The sequence below is a fragment of the Callospermophilus lateralis genome, chromosome 18 (assembly GCF_048772815.1).
Source record: "Callospermophilus lateralis isolate mCalLat2 chromosome 18, mCalLat2.hap1, whole genome shotgun sequence".
NCBI classification, from domain to species: domain Eukaryota; kingdom Metazoa; phylum Chordata; class Mammalia; order Rodentia; family Sciuridae; genus Callospermophilus; species Callospermophilus lateralis.
The window spans coordinates 50,893,154-50,917,618 of record NC_135322.1 but is presented as its reverse complement, the minus strand read 5'-3'; the positions used below and the strand labels follow the sequence as shown (position 1 = coordinate 50,917,618).

General features: G+C 45.2%; 3 protein-coding genes and 2 pseudogenes across 5 annotated transcripts; 4 read left to right on the top strand and 1 right to left on the bottom strand.

Annotated features, from left to right (window-relative positions):
* Positions 1-31: 31 nt before the first annotated feature.
* On the top strand, positions 32-10,435 carry Chtf8 (chromosome transmission fidelity factor 8). Of its 2 annotated transcripts, XM_076838725.1 has the most exons (5): positions 32-124; positions 7,325-7,434; positions 9,372-9,429; positions 9,687-9,804; positions 10,211-10,435. In XM_076838725.1, exons 3-5 carry the CDS (start codon positions 9,407-9,409, stop codon positions 10,433-10,435), a joined length of 366 nt encoding a protein of 121 aa, XP_076694840.1. In that variant the 5' UTR covers positions 32-124; positions 7,325-7,434; positions 9,372-9,406. The 2 variants fall into 2 exon arrangements, with proteins under 2 accessions (XP_076694840.1, XP_076694838.1); XM_076838723.1 differs by lacking the exon at positions 7,325-7,434.
* Derpc (DERPC proline and glycine rich nuclear protein) lies at positions 10,432-12,769 on the top strand. The gene has a single exon (XM_076838722.1). It carries the CDS (start codon positions 10,432-10,434, stop codon positions 12,052-12,054), a length of 1,623 nt encoding a protein of 540 aa, XP_076694837.1. The 3' UTR covers positions 12,055-12,769.
* Has3 (hyaluronan synthase 3) lies at positions 12,457-24,210 on the bottom strand. 2 transcript variants are annotated; one of them, XM_076838721.1, is made up of 3 exons: positions 23,575-24,210; positions 20,450-20,551; positions 12,457-12,564 (listed from the first exon to the last, which is right to left on the bottom strand). In XM_076838721.1, exons 1-3 carry the CDS (start codon positions 24,208-24,210, stop codon positions 12,457-12,459), a joined length of 846 nt encoding a protein of 281 aa, XP_076694836.1. The 2 variants fall into 2 exon arrangements, with proteins under 2 accessions (XP_076694836.1, XP_076694835.1); XM_076838720.1 differs by lacking the exon at positions 12,457-12,564 and adding an exon at positions 18,721-19,644.
* LOC143384128 (U4/U6.U5 tri-snRNP-associated protein 1-like) lies at positions 14,165-15,512 on the top strand (annotated as a pseudogene).
* LOC143384127 (U4/U6.U5 tri-snRNP-associated protein 1 pseudogene) lies at positions 15,512-16,413 on the top strand (annotated as a pseudogene).
* Positions 24,211-24,465: the final 255 nt, after the last annotated feature.

The window sequence follows — 24,465 nt, the reverse complement described above, 5'->3', positions numbered from 1 at the left end:
GGAAACGCTCCCGGCTCGAGGCCGGAAGTGCGCAGGCAGTGCTCGCGGCGGCGGCGACGGCGGCGGGAGGTTCGGTTGTCGCCCGTTGGCCGCGCGGCGCCGCGCTCGGCGGCCGCCATTGCAGGTCAGGCCGCGGGCGGGGGGCGCGGGAGGCTGCGGGGAGTGAAGCCCGAGTCGGAGACGGGGGCGAGGGCGCGAGGGAGCGGAAAGCTAGGGAGCCGGGGCCGGGCGGGGCGCGCGACTCCGGGAGAAGAATGGCGAGCCGAGGGGCGGGGAGCGGCAGGGCGGGGGAGGGGCGGCAGGACAAGGGGAGGGAAGCGGGGAGGCAGCACAGAGGTGGGGGTGAACCCACCCGGGCCCGGGGGCGGGAGGACCGAGAGATGTGGGGGCAGGGAGCAGTGGGGAGACGGAAGGCGGAGGGAGGGAAGGAAGGAAGGGAACTAGCGGGGCGGAGCGGGAGAAGAGCGGAAAGGGTGGCCTAGCGCGGGCGGAGGACGGAGAAGGGGGCGGCGCGGGCCTGGACCTCGAGGTATGTGCGAGAAGGGGCTCTTCCCCGGGAGGGAGCCTAGATCGCGAGGCTTGCTGGAGCGGAATGGAACCTGAACCCAGAAAGTAGCGGGAATAGCGACTTTGCGGGGCGGGGGGTGGGTGCTAGAATTGTGAGGTTTGTTCTAAGGGACATTTTAAATCATGTGGGTTGGAGAGGCTGTTGGAAGAGATGAAGATTGGAGGGTGATTGGAGAGCAATTCCAGGTTCTTTTGTGGGTGGAGTGAAGCCGAGAGATGAGTGGGGTGGGGTCCTGGAGAAGCTTAGAATTTCATGAACATTTTGGATAATGAGGGTGGTAAAGGAAGGTCGTTTAAAAAGGAATCTTTGGGAAGAGGGTGAATGATAAGGAAGACCACTCCGATGGGGTGTGTAGAGGAATACAGTTTAAGGAACTGGAAGGGAAGAATAGTTTCAGTGGCTGGAAAGTGAAGGGGTTAAACATGTTGGCAGATCTGTAAAAGTCTGGGGTAGTTGGGAGCGGGTTGGAGAAGGAGGGGGAGAGCGGATTGAGGAGTTCCAGAAAGTGGACAAGTGGACGGGACTAGAAATAGGGAAACGTTCGTAGCTCTAGTTGAAAGAGTGGAAGGGGGCCAAGGGTGGCAAAGGTGGGGGGAAATGGGAGGAGAATTCATCAGGAGGAAAACCCTATGGTGGGCTAGAAAGTAAAGGGGTTGGGGAGAGATAGGGTATTGTGACAATAAGAGGAGGAAAGGTTGAGATAGGGCTGCAGAGTAGCAGAAGATGGAGAAAACTGGAGTAACCCAAATCGCCTGAAGCCATCTTTTTCACCCATTGTCTACAAATACCAGTAATTGATTCCCTCCAACATGGGAATCCTAAAATGTGATGGCAAAGTACCACGTGTATGCATAGTATGTGCACATGTTTTTGAACACACTCTTCACTAATGAAAAGTTTGGAAGCATTCAGTTCCACCTATCCTCCATAGTCCCTTTTTGGCAGGGAATAAGCATCTCATTTAAAAACAGGATTTTAGACTTAGTAACATAATAAGCCTGTCAAGAGACAATATCCCCTTGGAAACTAAGACCAGTCCCTTCAGTCACAAAACCACAATAACACTGCTAATAAAGGTAATCTGTATTCAGTTGTATGTAAAAACCTTTTCAGTTGTTCATGTGGTGCAAAGGCACATAGAAAAAATAATCATGGTATTCAAAGAAATTACTTTCCAAAAAAATTACTTTCTAAAGCAGTCTGAACCTGGCTGCAATGTATGAGTTGTTTTTATAATGTAAACTCAGTCTTATTCTGATGACCTGCTGCTTTTATAGGATGTTTATAAACATCCTATAAAACATTGTAAACATTAAAACATAATTGTATATTGTAGTGTGAGGACATTCTATTAGACATACCAAGAAGCTGGTAATCAATAGCTTGACCCTAAAGACTTACTTACCTTTTGTGTTGGGCATTGTGCTGAAAGATGTACATCCATTATTTTATTCTTACAACATACTTTAGAGATAGGTGGTTTTATGCCCAATCTGTTGGTAGAGAAATTTACAAGGTTAAATTATCCATTGCCTTAGGATAGGTGGCATAGCATTCAGGTTGATCTGACAAGTATATTGTATTCCTAAACAAACCATAGACCCTGGGACCACACAAAAGCTCAATAAGTGCTCTTGGCTTGGCAATTTGCAGATGCATTTTGTGTCACATATTTAAAATTGGTAGAGCACATGCTTACCAGGCTCAAGGTCCTGGGTTCAGTCCTACACACCAAAAAAATAAACATAAAATGATTGGAAATGTTCTAATGAGAACTTACAAAACGTTTGGCTCTAGGAAAATTTATTTGTATTTAGGTCAAATCATTGGGTCAAAGCCCTTTATTTTTCTACTAATTGTATGTTTAATTAGATGCACACTTCTGCCAAATTTTATTTTGGAAGCAATTACCATTATGAGGATCTTTGATCAGGTTTTTTCCCAAAAGTCAGATGTTAGCAATCTTTTAACAAATACTTAGTTATTCAGAGAGCAAAGGATAAGATGATTGAGGTTTGTCAAAAGTTAAATGAATCAATGGCATAGAAGGTCCTTCTACCATCTTCTTTTTCCTCACACTAATGAGCAGAGGTTTAGGACAAAGTTTTGAATTCTGAAAGTGGCATTAAATCAATTTCTCTACATATTGGATAAGATAAAGCAAGCTTGTTTTTTTGTTTTTTTTAGGTACCAGGGATTGAACTCAGAGGCACTTGACCACTGAGCCACATCCCCAGCCCTATTTTGTATTTAGAGAGGGTCTCATTAAGTTGCTTAGCGCCTCACTTTTGCTGAGGCTAGCTTTGAACTGGGTGGTCTTCCTGCCTCAGCCTTCAGAGCTGCTGGGATTACAGACTTTTGCTATCTGGCCTGGCTAAGCTTGTTTTTAACTGCCTATCCTATAGTTGTATTAGCTACTTCTGTGGCAGGTTATATAAAGTTACTAATAAGTAACTATTTTGTAAGAGATGCTGTGAGAATGAGGCTAATAATTGTAAAGCAACCAGGTCTTCTATAGAAGTAGCACATGAAAGGGGACTGGGTGAATAGAGGAGTTACAGGCCACATCCTAACTCTGCCACTTATGGGTGTGTGACCATTTGCTTGACAGCTTTTTAAACCTGTTTCCTCATCTGTAAAAGGGAGTGACAAGACCATTCCTATCCCATAGAGTTGTTGTCAGGATAAAATGAGAGAATTCATTAAGTGTTCAGAAAAATTGCTGTGTGTGAAATGAGTTTTGTTTTGTCTTTTGTGTATGTATGTGTGTGTGGGTATAGTAAATAGACACGGTGCCTTTTAATTACTTATTTATTTTTATGTGGTGCTGAGTAGCGAACCCAGTGCCTACACGTGCTAGGTAAGCGCTGGACCACTGAGCTCCAGTGCCAGCCCTGTCTTTTGTATTTTTAATACTCTGCCTGGACTGCTCAATAAGTTGTATGGTAGTGTTTTGACTTATCAGATTTTTTGATAATAGTTACTTCCCAATAGAGTTAGAAAGAAGCCAAGTACAAATAAGACATTCCCAAATTGGTCTGATTCAAGCTTTTGGGATTTGCTTAGGGTTCGCATTGTGAGTCTGGATTGGTTCTTTGAATGCTGGTTCCTTTGTTGCTCTGATTTGTTCAGGGACAGAGAAGCTTTACCTCCACACTAATTTAAGAACTGGGGATGATGTAGGGCAAATTTAGTTAATTTATATTTCTAGAAGCCCAAAAAAGGGGACTCTTTTTTTTTTTCCTTAAACTGGGGAATTAAAATGTATGAAGTATTTTTTTTTTATTTATTTTTTTTACAGAGATAGTCATCTGGCTAACTTTAAGAATGTAGAATGAAATTTTTAGTATTGAAGAATATTAAAAATTTTGAACATAACCTAGATCATATGTATTTGCTATAGTGTAGTTTGATTTATTAGCCTAGAAAAATTAAGTAGAAAACTCTTTTACATCTTATGATATTGGGAGTGAGTGGACATAATTTATTGCGGGGAAAGAGTTTAATTTTCTCTATACCTTCCCATCTCTCCAGGACTGGACTCTAGTTATGGCTTATGAGACTGATACCACTCTGAAATCTGATGAGTTTGAATGATCTTTTTGAAAAGCTACACTACAAATTTACCACTACTCTACAGTTACTTTATCAAACTAGAATTATTGTTTGTAACCAAAGACATATTGGTTGTAGTCAAATCTGGGATTAAATTGTCCTCTGAAGAGACTTGCTGGGGAAGCTCTCCCACTAACTCTTAGTTTTGCAATTGGATACATAGTCTGTTCTTCAAACTGCCTTCAAATGTTGCTTTTGATAGAGCTGCAGTTTCTAAACAAGCCAAATCTTCAACCAAACAACTAGAAATTGCTTTAGTTTTCTCATTGAGACTGAAGACTTTGAAATCCATTTGTTACATAGAGATTTTTCATTGTAATTTTATTGTATTTGTTATTACTAATAGGATTTGACTTGTACACATTTAAGTATTTCTTGTCCAAAATTCTTAGACCAGAGTGTTTCAAATTTTGGAGTTTTTCAGGTTTGGGAATGTTTACATAGACTTTTATTAGTTGAAAATACCGAATATGAACCCAAAATGCTCTGAAATTTGAAACTTTTTTTCCTGACCAGTGGTGCTTAACCATGGAACCACATTGCCAACCCTTTTTACTTTTTTATTTTGAGACAGAGTCTTGCTAAGTTGCTTTGGGACTAACTAACTTGCTGGGGCTGGCTTTGAATTTGAAATCCTCCAGCCTCAGCTTTCTGAGCTACTGGGATGACAGCTGTGTGCCATTGCGCTTGGCTCTGAAATTTGAAGTTTTTTTGAGTACTGGCATTGTCCTCAAAAAGTTTCATATTAGCTGGCATAGTAGCACATGCCTATAATCCCAGCGACTGGGAAGACTGAAACAGGAGGATCCAAGTTGGAGGCCAGCCTCCATAGCTTAGTGAGACTTGTATCTCAAAATAAAATTAAAAATGGCTGAGGATGTAGTCCTACAGTAGAGCACCCCTGGTACCATACACAAAGGTTTTGGATTTTGGAGCTTGTCAGATTTGGGGATAAGGGATGTTCAATTTATATTATACTTCTTCCCCACTGGTTTTCTGTTTGTTTGCTTGTTGCCCATTCTCAAGGGACTGGGGACAGACTGAGCTGCATGTTCTCATATCATCTCTTACCCCCCACCCCATCCTGGGGATTGAACTAAGAGGCACTTTACCATTGAGTTATTTCCCCCTGCCTTATTTATTTATTTGTTTGTTCTAATTAGTTAACACATGACAGTAGAATGCATTTTGACACATTGTACACGAATGGAGCACCACTACTTATTCCTCTGGTTATAGGTCAGTTAATATCTCACTAAGTTGCGCATGTTGGCCAGTTCTTCTGTTATCAGCCTCTTGAGTTGCTCAGATCACAGGTATTCACCACCATACCCAGCTCTCACTTTTAAAATTAACTGTACCCTAAGATACGTATTTATGGTCCCTGCTGTCTCCAGCATATGTATCCTCAATACACAGCTATACCGATCTATTCCGACCATGAGGACAATTGCCTGAACGTCTCAAGGCACAAGAAAAGGAATAATAATATTCAGGTGTTGTAGAGTATTTTAAGGCACTAAAATAGAATTTTTAAATTCATTAAAGGGATGCCTTCCCCTACATTTCTTAATAATTGGGTTAGTACTCCCTTGTGTACATACATTATGTAAGTGTGACTAGATTATCAGCTGGGTTTGCATTTCATTTATGTGTAAATCAGAAGCATCCCAAATGTTCTAGTATAAGACAAGTTTTTGTCAACTTGATTTCTTTTAGGCATGTTGCTACTTGTCTGCCAGTATTGATAGACAGGGCTTTCTCCTTCAGTACTCATTGATAGGTATGCAACTGTCACCCTATCCCAGGGAACAAATACTTAAAATATTTTTGTATCCACCTCTCCTAAGCAGTCCACACATACCAGTTTCAAGCTTGTGGCCAAAGGATGTAAAAATTGATTTTGGTTGATAGCAAATAGGTTCTGTCTCCTGCTCTGAGCTTCCCACAACACATTTATGTATGTGAATACCTTGTTGATTCTCTTAAGCCACCTTATTTTACTATAACTTATCAAGGAAAATATACAGCATGATCAGTCATCAAGAGCTTATTTATAAGAAGCCTCCAAAATCTGTTATCAAATCAAGCTTTTTTTGGTTTGTGGCTAATATACCTACCATTTTTTAGATTATAGTTAAAATTTTGATAAAATGCTGATTTGCTTATTCCATTCTGTTAAAAAATAATAGCTTTTTTTAGTAGAACTTGGGGTCCTTAAAGCAGTTTTATATGTGTTAAATTTAGTCATCACAGTAGTTCAGTGAGTCAATCTAGTTGTTAGCCCCATAGTCATTAAATGACTTGTGTGTGATCAAACTGTAGAGATCCATGCTCACAGGCTGGAATCTGAATTTAGGCCTTATTTTGAATTATTACACTTTTGGCTTCAAGAAACCTGAGAGTTGGATGTGGCATGGTAGCACACACCTGTAATCCCAGCGACTCTGGAGGCCAAGGCAGAAGGATTGCAAGTTCAAGATTAGCCTTGGCAATTTAACAAGGCCCTATGCGCCTTAGTGAGACCCTGTCTGAAAATAAAAAATAAAAAAGGCTTGAGATATGGCTCAGTTGATAAGCGCCACTGGGTTTCAATCCCTAATACCAAAAAGATGTAGAAATCTGAGAGTTGGGCATTGTGGTACAGGCCCTGAGTTCTAGGTCTTAGGATGCTGAGACAGGAAGAAGTTTTAAAAGGGGCTGGGAGCCAGCCTGGAATCTCAATGACTCAAGAGGCTGATCATGGGTTTAAGATGAACTTCAGCAACTTGGTGAGACCCTGTCTCAAAATAAAAATGGGCTGGGGATGTAGCTCAGTTGTAAAGCACCCCTGTGTTCAATCCCTGGTACAAAAAAAAAAAAAAAAAAAAAAAAAATTAAAATAATTTTTAAAAGTTTTGGGTTCCATTGATGGTTATGATAGGACCTCTTAATTGGTATCAAGATCTTTGTCCTTCCAAGCTGGTGTGTCATTTTTTCTCTGGTGGGACCATTCCTGTGCAGCTGTGGAAGGTCACATTTGACAATTCTGACAAGCACTTGCTTATGATTAATGCCTTGATTTCATTCTCACTGGTTGTACTTCAGTAACCTCATCTGCAAAATAGGTATATGATATTTTTTTAATATTTATTTTTTTAGTTTTTGGCGGACACAACATCTTTGTTTGTATGTGGTGCTGAGGATCGAACCCGGGCCGCACGCATGCCAGGCGAGCGCGCTACCGCTTGAGCCACATCCTTAGCCCCTAGGTATATGATTTATGTCATAAAGTTGTCTTATTGAATGTGACACTATCTACCTATACGCACAGAGTCTGGTCCATAATGAAAATTCAAAACATGTTAATTGCTATTTCTGTTTGAGGTCTAGTGAATTAACCATCTGTTTCCAGTATGTTTGGTGCTCTGAGAGTAAGGGTTTTCCCATCACATAAGACTACTGGCAAGGGATGGGGCTGTAGCTCAGTGGTAGAGCGCTTGCACCACATGAAAATTAACAAATAAAGATATTTTTTAAAAAAGGACTGCTGGCAAACTGGGGGTGGTGGCACATGCCTGTAATCCCAGTGGCTTTGGAGGCTGAGGCAGGGGGATTGCAAGTTCAAAGCCAGCCTTAGCAATTTAGTGAGCAGCTCAGCAAGACCCTGTCTCTCAATATATGCAAAAAAGTCTGGGGATGTGGCTCACTGATTCAATCCCTGGCATGAAAAACAAAACAAAAAGACTATTGGCAGTATCCCTTTCTCTGGAGATCCAAAATGAAGATAAACACTAATAAACCTGTTTAGTATTTTAATCAGGTGCTTACTGAGTTTGAGCAATTATACTTATTAACTTTCCTCAAGTTGATAAACACTGGACTGATAACCTTCCACTAAACTCCATATGTACATTTGAAAGATTTAGAAATTGTAGTTTTGGTCCCTCTTCCCCTTAATCCCTGTGAATTCAACTCTTCACAAGTGCAAGTGAAGCCATTTGTCTTAAGGCAAAACCGTCCCAACTTTATCTTGTAGAGTACTCCAAACTTGCCACCAGGTGGTGCTATTGTATAAAATGAAAGTATGTAAATGTTGGAATATTTTTATATCTAAGTGAAAGGTGGCCAAAGCATTTATTAAAAGTTACACCAGAGGTCAGCTTAACAAGGGCTGGGGTTGTAACTCAGTGGCAGAGCGCTTGCCTAGCACACTTGAGGCACTGGGTTTGATCCCCAGCACCAGTAAATTTAAGAAAAATAAAAGTATTGTGTGCATCTATAACTAAAAATATATTTTTTTTAAAAAAAAAAAAGCTTTAACATCATGGGTGCTGTGTAAATGCGTGTAATCCCAGCAGCTTGGGAGGCTGAGACAGGAGTGTCATGAGTTCAAAGCCAGTCTCAGCAACTTGGCAAGACCCTGTCTGTAAATAAAATGTAAAAAAGGGCTGAGAATGTGGTTCGGTAATTAAGCCCCCTTGGGTTCAGTCCCTCAACCAAGTTCAAGCCCAGCCCGGGCAACTTAGTAAGACCCTGTCTCAAAAAGGCTTGGGGATGTAGTTCAGTGGTAGAACATTGCTGGGTTCTAAACCTAGTATTGGGGGATAAAAAGTAGTTTACCATTCACAGGTTTTGGCAGAAGGACTTTTTCCAGTTGTGATTTTATTTTTAGTTAAAGAAAGGTTCTCTCAACCTAGAAATTAAAGGTAAGTGGTAGATGTGACATTTATATCATCACCAATGAAAAAAATTAAGACCTAACAATTCTTTAGTTTTTTAGAGGCATGCAGAGTAGAAAATAGAGTATCCTTGAGAAAGGCAAGTGAACAAGATTCAAGAGTGGTCTCTGTGGTGTGTATCCTGGGTTCATATTCTGTTTGACTTAGTAGCTTTGCAACCTTGAGCACATTCAGTAGTTGACGGTGATATGTGTGTGTGTGTGTGTGTGTGTGTGTAAGATTGAACCCAGGGCCCTGTGCCTTTACCACTGAGCCATATCAACAGGTTGCTGTTGATGATTTCCAGCAACCTTGTCTGAGTGTACAGAAAAAGAAAACTTACCTTTTGTGGCATTGGTATGGAACAGAGTAATGTGTTTAAAGCATTAGAAAATGCCTACCTAATACACAAGTGGTAATACTAGCTGTCATTTTGTCATTGGCTATCATTTTTTCCTAAATATTTTTTTTTCTGTTTTTCTCTACAGTTTATTTTCAGTTGCTTTTTAAAGAAGGAAAGCTCATGGTGCAAATTGTTATTTCCAGGTGAGTACATTTTGAGGTTTTACTTAGCTTGAATAATTAGGGCTATATAGGTTTCATGTCTTTCTGGAAGAATCAGGGTCCTCAGGAGCATCTTGCATTGATGTTTGCATTCACATCTATAGTTGAGTGCCTAGCACTGCCCAGTTTCCCAAGAACTTGTGCTCAACAGTGTCTCTTTGGGCCTTGAATGGTGGTGTAGGACACTACTCATCCTTCACCCCTCAAAAATATTGTAACCGCCAGCCCTTTGCTTGCAGTGCGGGGGCTGGAGGCCTGGCAGAATGGGTGCTGATGGAGCTACAGGGGGAGATCGAGGCTCGCTACAGCACTGGATTAGCTGGAAACCTCCTGGGAGACCTACATTACACCACTGAGGTGAGGGGGCTTTTCTTTCCCTGCCTAATGCCTCAGGAAAGCGAGCTACACCAAGGTGGTGCTCCCAGGATCCAAAGTGAGGACTGCCCTCAGGTTTGTTATTCAAGATCTAGCTAATCTGCAGAGCTATCTGCTTGTTCTTCCCTCACCTCTGCAGTAACAGGGAAATTTAGCTTTGGGTTTTCTAGAAAGGTAACATTTCTGAAAGTAGAAATTCTCCTACATGGGGCTAGAAAGAAATAAAAAGGGGATAAGGGTGGGTCATCCATTGTGGCCGATCAACAGTGGTAGAGCCAAACCAGGGAATAGAGGTGCTGGCATTGTCTGCCAAGAGCAGCTTTAAAAGGCACCAGAGTTGAATGGCCTTGCCCTGAACCTCAGGCATCTCATTCTTGTTCTGCTTAAGGGAATCCCTGTGCTGATCGTGGGACATCATATCCTGTATGGGAAAATCATCCATCTGGAGAAACCTTTTGCGGTCCTTGTCAAACACGCTGCTGGAGAGCAGGACTATGATGAGCTTAGCCACGAGACTGGCACCCGGTACCTGGTGACGGCACTCATCAAAAACAAGATCCTTTTCAAAACCCGCCCCAAACCCATTATCACCAACATCCCCAAGAAAGTATGAAAGAACCCCGGATTTTCCCTAGAGAGCGGCCAACTCCTTGGACTCGTGCTCCACTGCCACCTCGAGGACGGCTCGACGGTTCCCTGGGACCACAGGGGGGTCCTATTCTGAACGCAGGCCACCCACTGGGTGTGAACTCAGACCCTTTCCTTATGGCAACTGGTTCTCTTAGTGGAAATCTGGCCCCGTTTCCAAGGAACCCATCTCCTTTTCCATCTTCATCAGGCCCATTGGTATCAAATCCAGCACCTTTCCCTGCTGGTGCTCGTGACCCAAGCATGGCTTCTTTTCCAAGAGGGATGAATCCTGCTGGCACAGGCGCAGTTTCTTTTCCAAGGCCCGGTGGCCTCTTGGGCCCAGGACCAGGACCAACTCTAAACCCTAGAACAGGGGCACTCCCAGGCCCAGGGCCTATGTCTAACCCCAGGTTAGGAGGTCTCCCAGGCCCAGGTCCTATGTCTAACCCAAGGGCAGGTGGTCTCCTGGGAGCAAGTCCTGACCCTAGAAGTGGTGGCTCCTTAGGCCCTGGATCTGTACCCAACCTGAGAGCAGGTGGCTTGTTACCTTCTGGGAATGGTCCTCCCAATCCTAGGCCAGTTAGCCTTGGTCCTGGACCAAGTCCCAATCTGAGATCAGGCTTTTTAGGTACAAATCCTGCCCCTAGGTCAGGTATGTTTCCAGGCCCAAGCCTTGGGCCCAACCCACGAACAAGTGGCATGGGTCCAGGTCTTGGTCCTAACCCAAGGGCTGGTGGCCTAGGCCAAGGCCCAAATATAGACACCAGAACAGGTGGCCTTTTGGGTACAGGATCTAGTCTTAACTTAAGAATGGCTGGACCTCAAGGCCTAGATCTTGCCCCCATTCTAAGAGCAGCAGGTCTTTTAGGAGCAAATTCAGCTTCTTTCTCACAGGCTTCTGGAAACATGGGTGCAAGCCCATCCACCATGGCAAGAGTGCCTGGCCCTGTAGGCCCAAACATGGGTCCTAGCTCTCGTGGAATTGGCCTCCCAGGGCCAAATCCATCTCCCATGTCAAGGGCTCCTGGCCCTATAGGCCCTAATTCAGCTCATTTTTCAAGGCCAGGTGGCCCAATGGGAGTAAATGCCAGTCCCTTTCCAAGGGGAACAGGTTCAGGGGGACTGAACCCAACTGCCTTCTCTCAGTCTTCTGGGACATTGGCTTCCAACCCAGGTACCTTCCAAAGGTCTGCTGGCCTCCAGGGCTCAAGTCCTGCAATTTTCCCAAGAGCCTCTGGGCCACTTGGCCCCAACCCAGCCAACTTCCCAAGGGCCACTGGCCTTCAGGGTCCAAGTCCAGCTGCCTTCCCAAGATCTACTGGTCCATTAGGCCCAGGTCAAGTTGCTTTCCCCAGGTCAGCTGCTGGGCCCTTGGGTTCTTCTCCAGCAGGCCCTGTAGGTATCAACCCAGCTCCTTTTGCAAGGCCAACTGGGACCCTGGGTCTAAACCCAGCCTCCTTTCCAAGGATGAATGGCCCTGCAGGTAAGAATTTGGTCCCATTTCCTAGAGTGGGTAGCCTCCCTGGCACAAACCCAGCTGCTTTCCCCAGACCAGGTGGTCCAATGGCTGCAATGTACCCAAATGGAATGTTACCCCCTTAAACATCACTTTCTCTCCAGGACCACCTTGTTTTCCAGGCACTGTGGTTTTGGTTAGGGACTATCTCTTAGGTAAAAGGGTTGATATGGAGCTACTGTCTGAAGAACATAGCTGGGGCTCAAGTTCAAATGAGCCATCTTTTTCTTCTGCTTTTTTTTTTTTTTTTGACTGAAAGTGAAGTGTTATTTGTGGGACACTTTGACTTTGGCAGGAGGGAATGATCCTAGCCTCAAGAGAAAGAATCTCCGGCCTTCCAGAAACCTGCTGTGCTTTTGTCCCACAGCTTTCTGCCCCTTGTTTCTTACTAGTTTCTTGAATTGTTCTTGTGGACTTTTCCTCAGGGATACATTGGCCTGCAGGTCCCAATTCGTGTGTATTCCCTTGCTCCCCACTGGAGAATCAGCTCACTGCTTTCTAGAGATGTGGCATTGGTGAATGAACCATGCTTCAGTAGCTCTGACCTGGGCAGCTTGGACCTGGTCATCTTCTACTGCCAGACCTTTCCTTGGGGGCTTGAACACAGCACAGGGAGGTGGACAACGACTTCTCGGACCCACCAAATAAATTTCTGCTTGAGTGGCTGGGCCTGCAGCTCCTTTCTCCTGGGACTTAGAGACAGCTGGATTTAAAGACTCCTCTGCTTATCCAGCTCCCTCTCCACTGGTACTCCCAATCAAAGAACCTCAAGATTTAAACTGATGTGGGTGGGAATATAGGAATTGGGGTGGGGGTGGGGGTGAAGGGGAGAAATCACTGTGCTTCGTTCAGCCTGACGTGAAGGATGGTTGGTGTTTTTCCCACATTGTATCTTTTCTTACTGTTTCTCTAATAAATGGGATGAGAGGGCTTCTGCTGTCAATCCATTTTGTTACCTGTTCCACAGAGAGAGGTTACCTGTTTTTCATTATTTCAGCTTGGCTGCAATCCTCTGTTACCTACCCCCTAAAATGCTTCCACTCAAGGAGTAAGGAATCTTTGGTTTTTAGCTCACTCATTTGCCAGTTATTTCACCATAGACCCTGCCTCACCTCTACAATAAAAGCCCTCATGGGTGTGTAATTATCAGCATAGGCCAACTATATTCCCCATGTCAAGTCAGCTATAAAACTTACCTGCTTTTGAGTTCCACTGATTAAACTGTTTCAACTTCAGTCCTTTTGATGCTAGAATAAAGGGCCAATTTTATTAAGTACAAAGAGGAAGTAGCTGAAGGAGCCTTACTCTTATGGTTTGGGTATGAAATGTCCCCAAAAAGCTCTTGTGTTAAAAGCTTATTCCCCAGTGCAGCAGTGTTTGAAGGTATAATGTGGTTGTATCATGAAAGCTTTAACCTCATCAGTGGACTAGTTTACTGATGGATGGGGGGTGGGGGGAATGGGGATTGAACCCAGGGACACTGAACCACAACCTTGCTCTCCCTCCCCCGGCCCCCTTTTTTTTTTTCTTTTTTTTTTTTTTTTTTTGAGAAAGGGTGCTAAGTTACTTAGAGTCTCACTAAATTGCTGAGTCTGGCTTTGAACTTGCAGTCCCTCATGCCTTGGCCTCCTGATTCACTGGAATTATAAGGCATGGCCACAATGCCCAGCAGATTCACAGTTTAATAGGCTATTGGGAAGTGGTGGAAACTTTAGGAGGTGGGATCTAGTTGAAGGAAGGAGATTACCGTGGGTAAACCTTTGAAGGGTGCATTTTGTCCAGACCCCTTCCTCTCTGGATTTCTTTGCTTCCCGGCAGCCATGAGGTGAACAACTTTACCCACTCCCCACATGACCCCCACCATGTTATTCTGCCTCACCACATCCCCAGAAACAGTGGAGCCAAGCAACCATGGCCTGAAACTTATGAAACCTAAAGCTGATTTATGTCAGGGGTTTCAGCACATAAATGGAAAGCTAATAGCAACATTACATGAATCTTTATTTTGACAAATAAGTGCAGTATAAAATTTTTGACCTGAAAAATTAAGGGAAAAAAAAAAGGCTCCAAGGCAATTGACAGAAGCAGCCCTTCTTGGTTTCCAGCCAAACAGGACAGCACCTGTCATGTGACCCAGAAGTGTTCCCAATTTGTGTCCGAGGCTTTGGAGGCCAGGCTCCAGGCTGATGCAGCACCATGGGGTTGTCAAGAAGCACCAGGAGTGAAAGATGCAGCAGGATCATGGAGGCTATGGGCACCCAGTATGGGACTGGTAGCAGCATTGGGGGAGGGGTGAATGTGAGAGTAGCTGACGCAGGGCAGAAGCCAGGCTCACTGCAGCACCCAAGTAGGAACAGCCGCCAGGCCAAGACCTTAAAAAGGGATATGAAGCAGGAGTAGCACAATGATAGCTACAAGGCTGCTGTCATCTGCAAAACTAGTGCTGAAGGTGCCTCAGCAGTCAGTATCAAGAAGACCAATAAACTTGGGCAAAGCTTGGGCTGAAACCCTTGGAGGTCAATGCCATCAAGAAAGAGGTGGGCACCAAGGAATCTGTGGCAATCGACGTCATCAACCCCATGACCTTGTGACAGCAAGAGGAGCTGTAGAAGCAAGTAGCTGCCAAGGAGAAGCATCTGCTGGACCAAAAGTTGGAAAACTGTGTATGATGGTACATGCCTGTAATCCCAGCTGCTGAGAAGGCTGAGGCAGGAGACCAGCCCAGTTCAAGACCAGCCCAGGCAATTTAGTGAGACCCTGTCACAAAATTCAAAATAAAAAAAAGCTAGGGATGTAGCTGAGTGGTAGAGTACCCCTGGGTTCAATTCCCAGTACTAAAGCAGGTAATCACAGTTGAAGAAGATAAAGACACTGAGGGAGGATGAATCCTGGCTTGGCACCACAACCTGTCACAGCTGCAGAAGAACTTAACAGAGAACAGGACTGAGTTGCTGGAAGAAATGGATCAAGTCTGGTGTCAGTACTCTGGAGGAAGAGGAATTTAGGCAGAGTTGACCAGACCCACAGGGCCTCACTGTGGAGTGTGCCATTGATTCCTTTCAAGAGGGGATGGCTGTAGTCTACCCTTAAGGATAGAGGTGTGTTACTGAAGGAGGAAGATGTGCTGGTGAACTTGAACCTGGTAAATAAGCAAAAGGCAGAGAAGAAGCAGTCTATCTGCTTCCCCCATGCAGAGAAGAGAACATGGACTTGGCACAGCAAAAACCTTAGTCTGGCCCGGCCAAGTTCAGTGAGTAGCTGGAGGGGGTGCGATTACAGTCCCATTTGGACCAGGGCTTGTATGGTCAACAAACTTTGGGAACTGACTGGAAGAGGTCTGGGCTTGGCAGGGCTCTGGTTTGCCTCTGAATACTTCACACCTAAAAAAAAAAAAAAAAGAAAGAAAAAAAAAAGAAACAAAACTAAGCCAAGGGTGAAGAAAATCTGCAAGGAAAAGGAGGTGGTAATATAAGCTTGCTATCTTTTGGGGGACTAGACTTATGCTGGAGATTTTGGTTCTAGACTGCAGGGCCAGGGTTGGTAATGAGTGCCCACAGCAAAGTAGGTAGCCCCAGAGGATAAGGAGCCTGTGTCCCAGCCCTCTCCATTGGATACCACCTCATGGAGAAATGGACATCACCTCCAAGAGAGTGGTGAGAAGGTGGTAGAGACTGAAGAAACAAAGTGGATTCCCAAGCGGAATAGGACCATCCTGTTTAATGCCACCTTGGAGTTTTATCGTACCTTTGGTGAGATACCCACCTATTGTCTGGCTGTCAATCAGAAGGAGCTCAAGGACTGAATGAGACTAGAAGCAATGGTGGCTCTGATTCAGACACAAAAGTTAGAACATTGACTAGAGCAGCCAATCTAGATGAGAAGCTACCACCATCCTGAACCAGGCCTCTATTGTGAACAGAGGTCTGGCCACTGTGTCAGAATAAAAGGTTGCTATAGACAACAGTGTAGAAGTGATGCTGGTGAAGGCCCCCAATAAGTCCCTGTCCTCAAGGTATACTGTACTGAGGAAAAAATGGCCAGAGAAAAGGAAAACTGGTGGGAGGAGTACCATGGCTTCACGCAGGACTTCAAAGAGGATGACTACAAGCCTGATGTGAAGATTGAGCACATGGATGAGATGGACTGGAAACACACACCCAAGGAGGCTTTCTGGCACCTGACCCACCATTTCTATGGGAGGGATTCAAGCAAGATGAAGATGGAATGGTGATGAAAAAGCTGAACAAGGATGTGGCTCCCGAAGAGCTCCAGCAACATGCCCTTGGGTACCATGGCTTTAAGAGAAGCAGAAGGCCCAGAAGATACTATACATTAGGCTTAGTGACATCAGCAAGAATAGAAACATGAACACCATCACCAAGTGGAGCTGCATCCCTTCTAATCCTTTCCCAACTTTAAAGTTCCCTTATTTAAAAAGCAGGTAAAAATAAATATGTTTACAAATTATTGTGAAAATAATACAAAAGAAGATTACATTTCTCTATGAGGAAAAAACAAAATGTGTTCAGTAATATAAAGGCTCTTCCCTTGCAAGAAACAGGGATAAAGCTGAAGACCCAGTTTGGTTTTGTTGCTGAAAAATGTACAAAATAACTTAGAAAAACCAGTCGAGGTCAAACGTTGTGAGCACGATACCTATACTTGTCTTCTTCTGGTCTGAGGAAAGGTGACCACAGTGCAAGGCAGAGCTGATGGTAGGACAATCAAGAGTTTTCCATCCAGAGTCCATCATCCTGCATTAACCTTCAAGTAAAAGCTGAAGAAAAACAAGCCCTTAGTGAAGTCTGAACTCTGCAGTTGGCTGACCGGATTTCCTCCATTGTAATGCTCAAAATAGTTTACTTCTTGGCCAGCAGAAGCACGGAAGAGCCTAGAACTGCCTTTGGCAAATGCCTGCTGCTTCCCAGTTATCAATCCTGGGCTTGACATTAACCAGCAGTTTTATTAGAAATTTGAGGTCTGTGTGATATAGCAACTCTTGGCTACACCTGGAAAACCCTTGAGCTCATGGAAGAAGGAGGAAAGCACCAGGGTTTGCCCATCTATAGTTCAGAGCACACTTTGTTCCTTTGTACAAAAGCACCTGGGTACACTGGAGGATTGCCCCTTCAACTACTTTACCTTAGTGTTGGTTCTGAGAGGTTATCTGGTTTCCATGGAAAAGGGCATTCAGAAAGACAGCAAGTAGACAACCCTTAAGTCAAAGGCTTAGTCAATCCCAGGTTCAAACCCAAAAGCTGAACACAGTCTATTGCAAATCACTAGAAAATTGCTTCCCCTCACTCCCAAAGGCAGAGAAATAAAACAGTCCTGGGGCTGTGTGAGAGAAAGCAAGAACCTTAGTATATAGGACCCAATTCCATCTCCTAGTTTGCTTTCTGTTCCAAAGCAAGCAATTGCTGTAGTGACAGTCCATAACCTGGCTGTAAGATTTCCCCGGAGAAGCTGCTGAGGAAATGAACAGTCTCAAAGATGACCAGATTGAATTCGAGGGTTCACTTTGACAACACTGAATAGCTTTCTGTTGGAGATGATTGTTGAGAACAGTAACTTGAAAGTCATCCATGCTCACAGGCTGTCAAGTAATTGATCCAGTTCCAAGATGGTAGTTAGTTTGATCAGAGGCTTCCGATATTCTTCCAGTATGTGCAGAAAGCAGTCATGCCTATTGCACAGGGTCCTATAAGAGCCCTAGGTGCCATCTTAAGAAACGTACCCATGATAATGAGGATGGAAGAGGTAACTCATTTCATACCCCCCAAAAAATGTGCCTTTGAAGAAAGTGAAGTAAGGAGGATGTAACATCTAGCCTTAAATTAGAGCTGAAACTGAGAGGAATTCAGGAGGGTACGGATTGAAATACCCAAAACCTCACTTCCTTTTGAACACATAGGGGTTTGATCTTCCTGGTAGTTGGCTAAAACATTTTTATCTGCCCAGCAGAGATCATAGCAAGGTTAAAGTCCATCTAGAAGTCTAAGCAGTTTTCCATGTGGAACACCTTCAGCCCAAGGCTTCCATATAATCCCACGGTCTTTAGCACCAACACACTCTTTCCTCCTGGCAACATTTCCTTTTTAATAATGCACTTTTAAAAGCAGTTCAGTGCTGGCTTGGCTCATCCATGGGATGTGGAGATGTGGAATGGTTTATATCTCATAAAGTACCATTCCTGGACCCTGTTTTCTGATGCCCAAAGATCAAGCTTCTGGGCCTTGAATATCAGGCACATTCTTACTAGTTGAGGGTTGGGGAAGGAGGGGACACTAACTTGCCTGCCCTGATCTCTCAGTGGAAGTTCTCCTACCACCTCTGGTAATATATTAAGAAGGACTAAGAGGATCCCATCCCATAGGCTGTTGTTCACTTACCCATCATAAGTTGCCACTGAATAGAACTTATTACTTGGTTTAGCACACTTCTGAATTCCCTGTGGATCCCAGGGGGAGAAAATAAAATGAATTCCCAGAGGCTATTGTCTGTGTGCAGGAGGAAGCAGGTAGCCAGAAAACATGATCTCCCTTGAACCTGAAGAATCCGTGTCACCCTCCTCTGGGCAAAGCTGCCTAGGCCATATTATAGTCAACATTCTTTGCATTTCAGATTTGTCCTTCGAACCATTAAGAAGCTAAAACAGCACTCCCTCCTCCCTCCCACCCAATCTTTTCTCTTTCATTCCCCTTCCCTCCCCATACCCATTGCACTTTTCCCACTCTATTTGGGGGACTGTGTCACACCTCAGCAAAAGCCAAGCTATACTGCTCTGGCTTCTTCCCACATCGCCTGGCAATGATGGCCAGATAAAGCATTAGGAGGGCCACCCAGTAGCATCCATACAGGATGGCCCCAGAGACAAGGAAGGCTAGCTCGGTCTCACTGAACAAGTCCTGGCAATAAGCTGTGTAGGCCAGCCCACCCAGAAGAACTGCTACCCAGATGGACACAGGGATGAGGCCAATGAAGTTCACTACAATGGTTTTTCGGCCAGAAGTGCCCCAGCCAGATTTGTTGATGGTAGCAATGGCAAAGATTTTGGCTGGCAGGAGGCTGGACATATAAAGAAGGGAGTAAAGAGACATGAAGATCATCTCTGCATTGCCCCGAAGGAAGCAGGCATAAGTAGCCTTGATAATTCCCACCAGCTGGACTGTCAGCAGGAAGAGAAGAATGTTCCAGATGCGGCCACGGTAGAAGAGCTGTATTACTGTAGCAATGAGGAAGAAGGGAAAGAAACCTGTGACCACTGATTCGTAGGTCATCCAGAGGTGGTGCTTATGGAACCACAGAGAATTGTAGAGCCACTCCCGGAAATAAGACTTGCTCCAGCGGGTCTGCTGGTTGAGCCACCGGAGGTACTTGGTGGGGGTCTCTGTGAGGCACTTGGAGCGTGCTGTATACTTAGTCCGGTAGCCAAGACTCAGGACTCGGTTGGTAAGGTGCCGGTCATCCCCAAAGCTGCATTTGCTGCCTAGGAACTTCTGATGGTACCAATCCTCCAGGAATTGCTGGAGAAGGCTATTGCGGTACATGCCCAGTGGCCCACTGATACACTGCACACATCCAAAGTAGGACTGGCAGGCCCGCTCCACATTGAAGGCCATCCAGTACCGCACACTGCTTAGGAAGGAGATCCACGAGTCATATTTGTTGAGGATCTGTAAGGGAACAGATATGCTGGGCCTCCTCATCTAAGGACATGCGCCCCAGAGTAGTCATGTACCAGAGATCATGAAGCCTTCCTACCATGAGTTCTGTAGCCCATTGCTAAGATTTCTGGCCACCATTTCTAGTCCCATCAGACCTAAGAAACCCAAGGCTCAGAAGAGCAACCATACTCATTGACCCTCCCTAGCAACAACTCCACCTTCCCACTGTGTCATCTGCATTGATTTTTCCAACTAAGCTGCTCTAGTAGTCAAAGCCACCTTCAGTGTCAGAAGAGATTATGTGGTGGTGACAGAAAAGGACTTGAGAAAGAAGCAAAACCCCACCCCAGCCACCTGTTCTGCGCCTTACATAGTTGAAAAGCTTCTGGAAAGACATGATATGTTGCCTGCAGTATCCTCTAGAAGATGATCAGCCTTTGAAGCTTACCAGAGCTCTTCAACTTAAGTTCCTTAAAAGCAAGGGCTTCTGAGGTCCTAACTTGGGAGCTATTTGCTATCCCATCAGCCCAAAAGGAAATACCGTCTGGGATCTGTGACCTCAAAATCCTTCCTGCAGCATGGGCTCTCCATAACTGTTTGGAAATTTTCCCTCTTTACATTGAAAAAGAGCAGGAAAGGAATTGGGTAGCAAGTTAGGTGAGCCCTTTGTTACCAGTGAAAACTGCCAGAAGGGAACCTCCCCCCCAGATACTATCAAGTAAAAAATACCCATTTTCCAGGTATATCCTGTTGGATTAGGAAACAGAAAGAGTCTATAGATTCCTACCCCTAGAAATTCCTGGTTACTTCTTACCTGGACATCTCCACCAACTCCCCCTACTTGGGGATCTTCCTCCAGGACTCGAAGCATCTCAATGGTACAGGCTGGGTCCAGCACAGTGTCAGAGTCACACACCTACAAGGGAGTACAAAGACCATTTTGACTTCAGGCCTACACACATACCCTCCCCCTTCCACAAGGCTGCTCACTGCCTGAGGGATACGACCCCCTTCCACATGATTTACTTCCAGCAGAAAGATCTACACCATAAAAGGGGAGAGAAGAAAAACAAAGGAAATTAAGGAAAAGGTGAGTTCACATACCAGGCTTGATAGCCTCTGAGCCGAAGAGAGAAACCCACAGTAGACGGGTCTGGGAAGGGGAAAATGCTTACCACTGGGTAAGCTTTTGCCCTTCCAGATCCAGAATCCACAGAACTGGTCTCAAAATATTTCTATGGAGTCCTTAGGCAGAAATGGGGAACAAGCCACTGAAGTCAGACAGTAGGCACAGTGGGCTAGATCAGGGACAGCAGACATTCTTCAGAACACTAAGAAGTAGCTCCTGTCAGAGGCTACTGCTGAAGTGATCTCATACAGTAGTTGTTATCAGTGTCTTTATTTCAGCCTCTGGCTTCTTGGACAACCTAAAGCCCCAGGGGTGAGGATTGGTCCACCTACCCATAAGTCCTTCCATGAAACCACAAAATGGCCCCAGACATTCTGTGCTCCCTCATCACAAACTCCATTGGCCAAGGCCGATTGGGACACAGTATGACCAAAGAATGCTTGTTTGGGATTTACTCAGTGGTTGTGGAAGCCAACAATTGCTGCCTTGAATCAAGCCCTGGCTCTCCTTTTGTTAGAAGGCTCATGGCCCAGCAGGGTCCTACTATTAATTGAACTAGGCTCTGAACACTTACCCTGATGGCTGACTTCTTATGTTTTCTAAAAAGACACTGAATTAGTACAAGAGTCTAGATAAATCATTAAGCAGGGGAATTGGTTTATGGACTCCTAATTGAGCTCTATGGTCACAGTTCTCAGAGTAGAATATCCACAAGTGAATTAACCCTATTCCACAGCCTAAAATCCTTTCATTGAAGATACTTATATATGTAAAGTCCTGGGTTCACTCCCTAGCACCAAAAAACTTAAAAAAGGTTCCCATCAGCCATCAGGAAGACAGCTGCCTCTGACACCTCAAACTTTCCCAGTTTTCTCTTGTGTCAAAAGAGAAGGTGGCCACAGGCAAATAACAGTAGAAGCTAAGGAGGAACCAGGCACAGTCATCAATACCAGACTAGGTTCCTCACATGTGCTCCTTCCCACCTCCTTACCAGACACATCCTTACATCCTGGTCCCCAGGATGGTCCCCAGAAGGTCCCAGCTAGCCTTTGGCCAGAATCAGAGCCTCTCCAGCCTACAGGACAAGCTACCCAGTGCTGCTGGTCTCATTGCTACTTCCTGTCCTCACCCTAACCGATTCTCCATGCTGCTCCACCTCTTTCATACCAGGGAGGTGGTTTTAGCTGAGCAGGAAAGGAAGAGTCCTGAGCCACCTGGCTTTCCCCACTGGCAGGGGCAAGGTTCTCCCCCACAGAGAGAAAGACACACACCCTCAATAGGGCTGTTGGAGGGCAGGCTGAAATCCATCAAGCTTCACTGGCTCTAGCCCAGGGCTGCCTTAGGCAGTGGCCCCAGGGCCATAAAGAAAAAGACATGTCTCAGGTGTGGGCCTGTTTGCAGATCCACCGGAGTGCACTGATGACTGGGAAAGGGAACCATGTGGCGGAGCAGCTTTGGGGGGGACGGGTCCTGTAATTCAAGGGAGTGAATGACAAAGCTACTATGGTTTGAACATATGTCAGGGCTCAGGGCTTTTTCTAAGCTTTTGAGTTCCCAGGAAGTTTTCACAAAAGTCCCCCAATCCCAGGTGAACTGCAGAATCAAACAGCATTCTAGGCTCACATCCCTCCCTTCATGGCTGGGAAGGTCCTTGGGTCTAGGAAGACGAAAAAGACAAAGGTATCAATTCTCACACAAGGACATACCCTTCAAAAAAAAAAAAAATTGTGCCAAACAAATTGTGCACACTAGTTCTAGGTAGGTACACGAATAGAAAACGTAAATAGTATCAGAGACTTCACCATGCTGTCATCAAGACTGAACAGCACACAGATGGCTGCCAGAATAGCTACTATAGCTACTATTCTTTTATGCACTTATGAAACTATGGGCAAAACTCTACAGCAGATGCAGAGAAGGGCAGAGACAGGCACAGGTAGTGTGAATGCTACGAAAAATTCTGGACCAGAACATGGGGTTCTGGGTTTTCAGTTTCTGCATGGGACTGAATATATGAGTTTTAATCTTCTCAATTCTCTCTAGGTTGTGTTATTTGAAAATTGAAGCTCTGTCAACCTTGTCAACCTAATAAAATTTCCAGGCTAGTGTCAGAGACACACTTTGACCAGAAGCTGGGCAGGGTCTGCTCAGGGTTCCAGCCCTGTTAATGGTGCTAAGAAATGAAGTGCTAGATGTCTCACACCCCGAGTCCCTTCACTCCTGCCTCACAGACATGGATTTGACAGTAGGAAGAGTGGGACTTTGGACCCATAACAAGCCAGATTTTTTTTTTTTTTTTTTTTTGCTCTTCTCACCCCTATATTGCCAGTGGCCAAAGAGAGAGTATTGCCGAGGACTGAGAGCAGACCTGAGATAGCTGCCTGACTCTGCACCTTACTAGCAGTGTGACATTAATTAAGTTACTTTCTATGCTTCTGTTTCACCTTCTATGAACAGAGTTAATAATAGTACTAACCACTAGGAGTATTATGAGGATTAAAACAGCTGATGTGTCTAAAGTGCCCACAGCAGTGCCCACTGTAAGGTAAATTCTGTTGTAACAGTTTTCTGCTCTTATTATTGGAATATCAACTCAAATATCTGACCAAATTCAAGGAGAGGCAGAACCAAGCTTCTAATCCAGATCTGTCTGACCCCAGGAGAGCTTCTGAACCTTTATGCCCTGTTCAGTTCAAAGGAGGGATATGCACACACATTGGACCTAAATTAGATCTAAAACTCTGAAAGGAGAGCATGCCCCATTGGCCCAATATGTGTCCATCAACACAGTCCTAGGGAGTCACCCTTACCTGGATATAGTCCACAGAGTCACCAAGGGCCTTAAAGGCTGTGTACATGACCTCACGCTTGCCTCCCCACTTCTGCATGATGCATGAGAAGGTGCTGGCCCGTACCACTGTCCGCACTCGCTCCATGCCTTCCTGCAGGCTGGCCTCAGTCTCGCCCTCACCCGCCTCATGGAAGTTGCTGCGCCATACAAAGAAGCCGGCTTGTTCAGTGCCACCCAGCACCTCATGGAAGATGTCCAGCATGTAAGCATCCTCCTGGCGATTGCCATCCACCACCATGACCACCTTGAGGTCAGGAAAGGCAATACGTTGGGCTGAACGCAGGCACTTGCGCAAGTAGTCAGGGTCCTCCTGGTAGGCTGCAATGCAGAGCGCCACTGAACGCCGCTGCTGGCAGGACAACTTTATTGGCCGCCCTGCCCTGCGCATGCGCCGATGCTCCAGGAAGGCGAACAGGCTCTGGATGAGCAGGTGCAAGCCCAGGATGGCGCCGTACAGGCCAAAGGACAGGTAGTGCTTTTCTGTGTGGATGAACTGGTAGCCTGTCACATAGGCTGCCAGGATGCCACCCAGCACCGCCAGGGCAAACAGGCTGGTGCCCACCACACGCAGGGCTGTCGTCAGCTGCACCGGCATCTGGCAGAAGGTAGGAGATATAGGGTCAGGCAGGACAGTATTTCTAAACAATAGGAGGGTAGGCATTCTCGGAGTCTGGCTCCAAACAAGGGAAATGGGCTGCTAATAAAACCATAATTACCACTTACTGAGCATGGCTAAGACCCAGAAGTTAGACTAGTAGGTTCAAATCCCAGCTCTGCTGTCTATGTGACCTCTGAGTTATTTCATTGATGAAGTGTAGGATGCAGTACTAATCTCATAGAATCTTCAAGT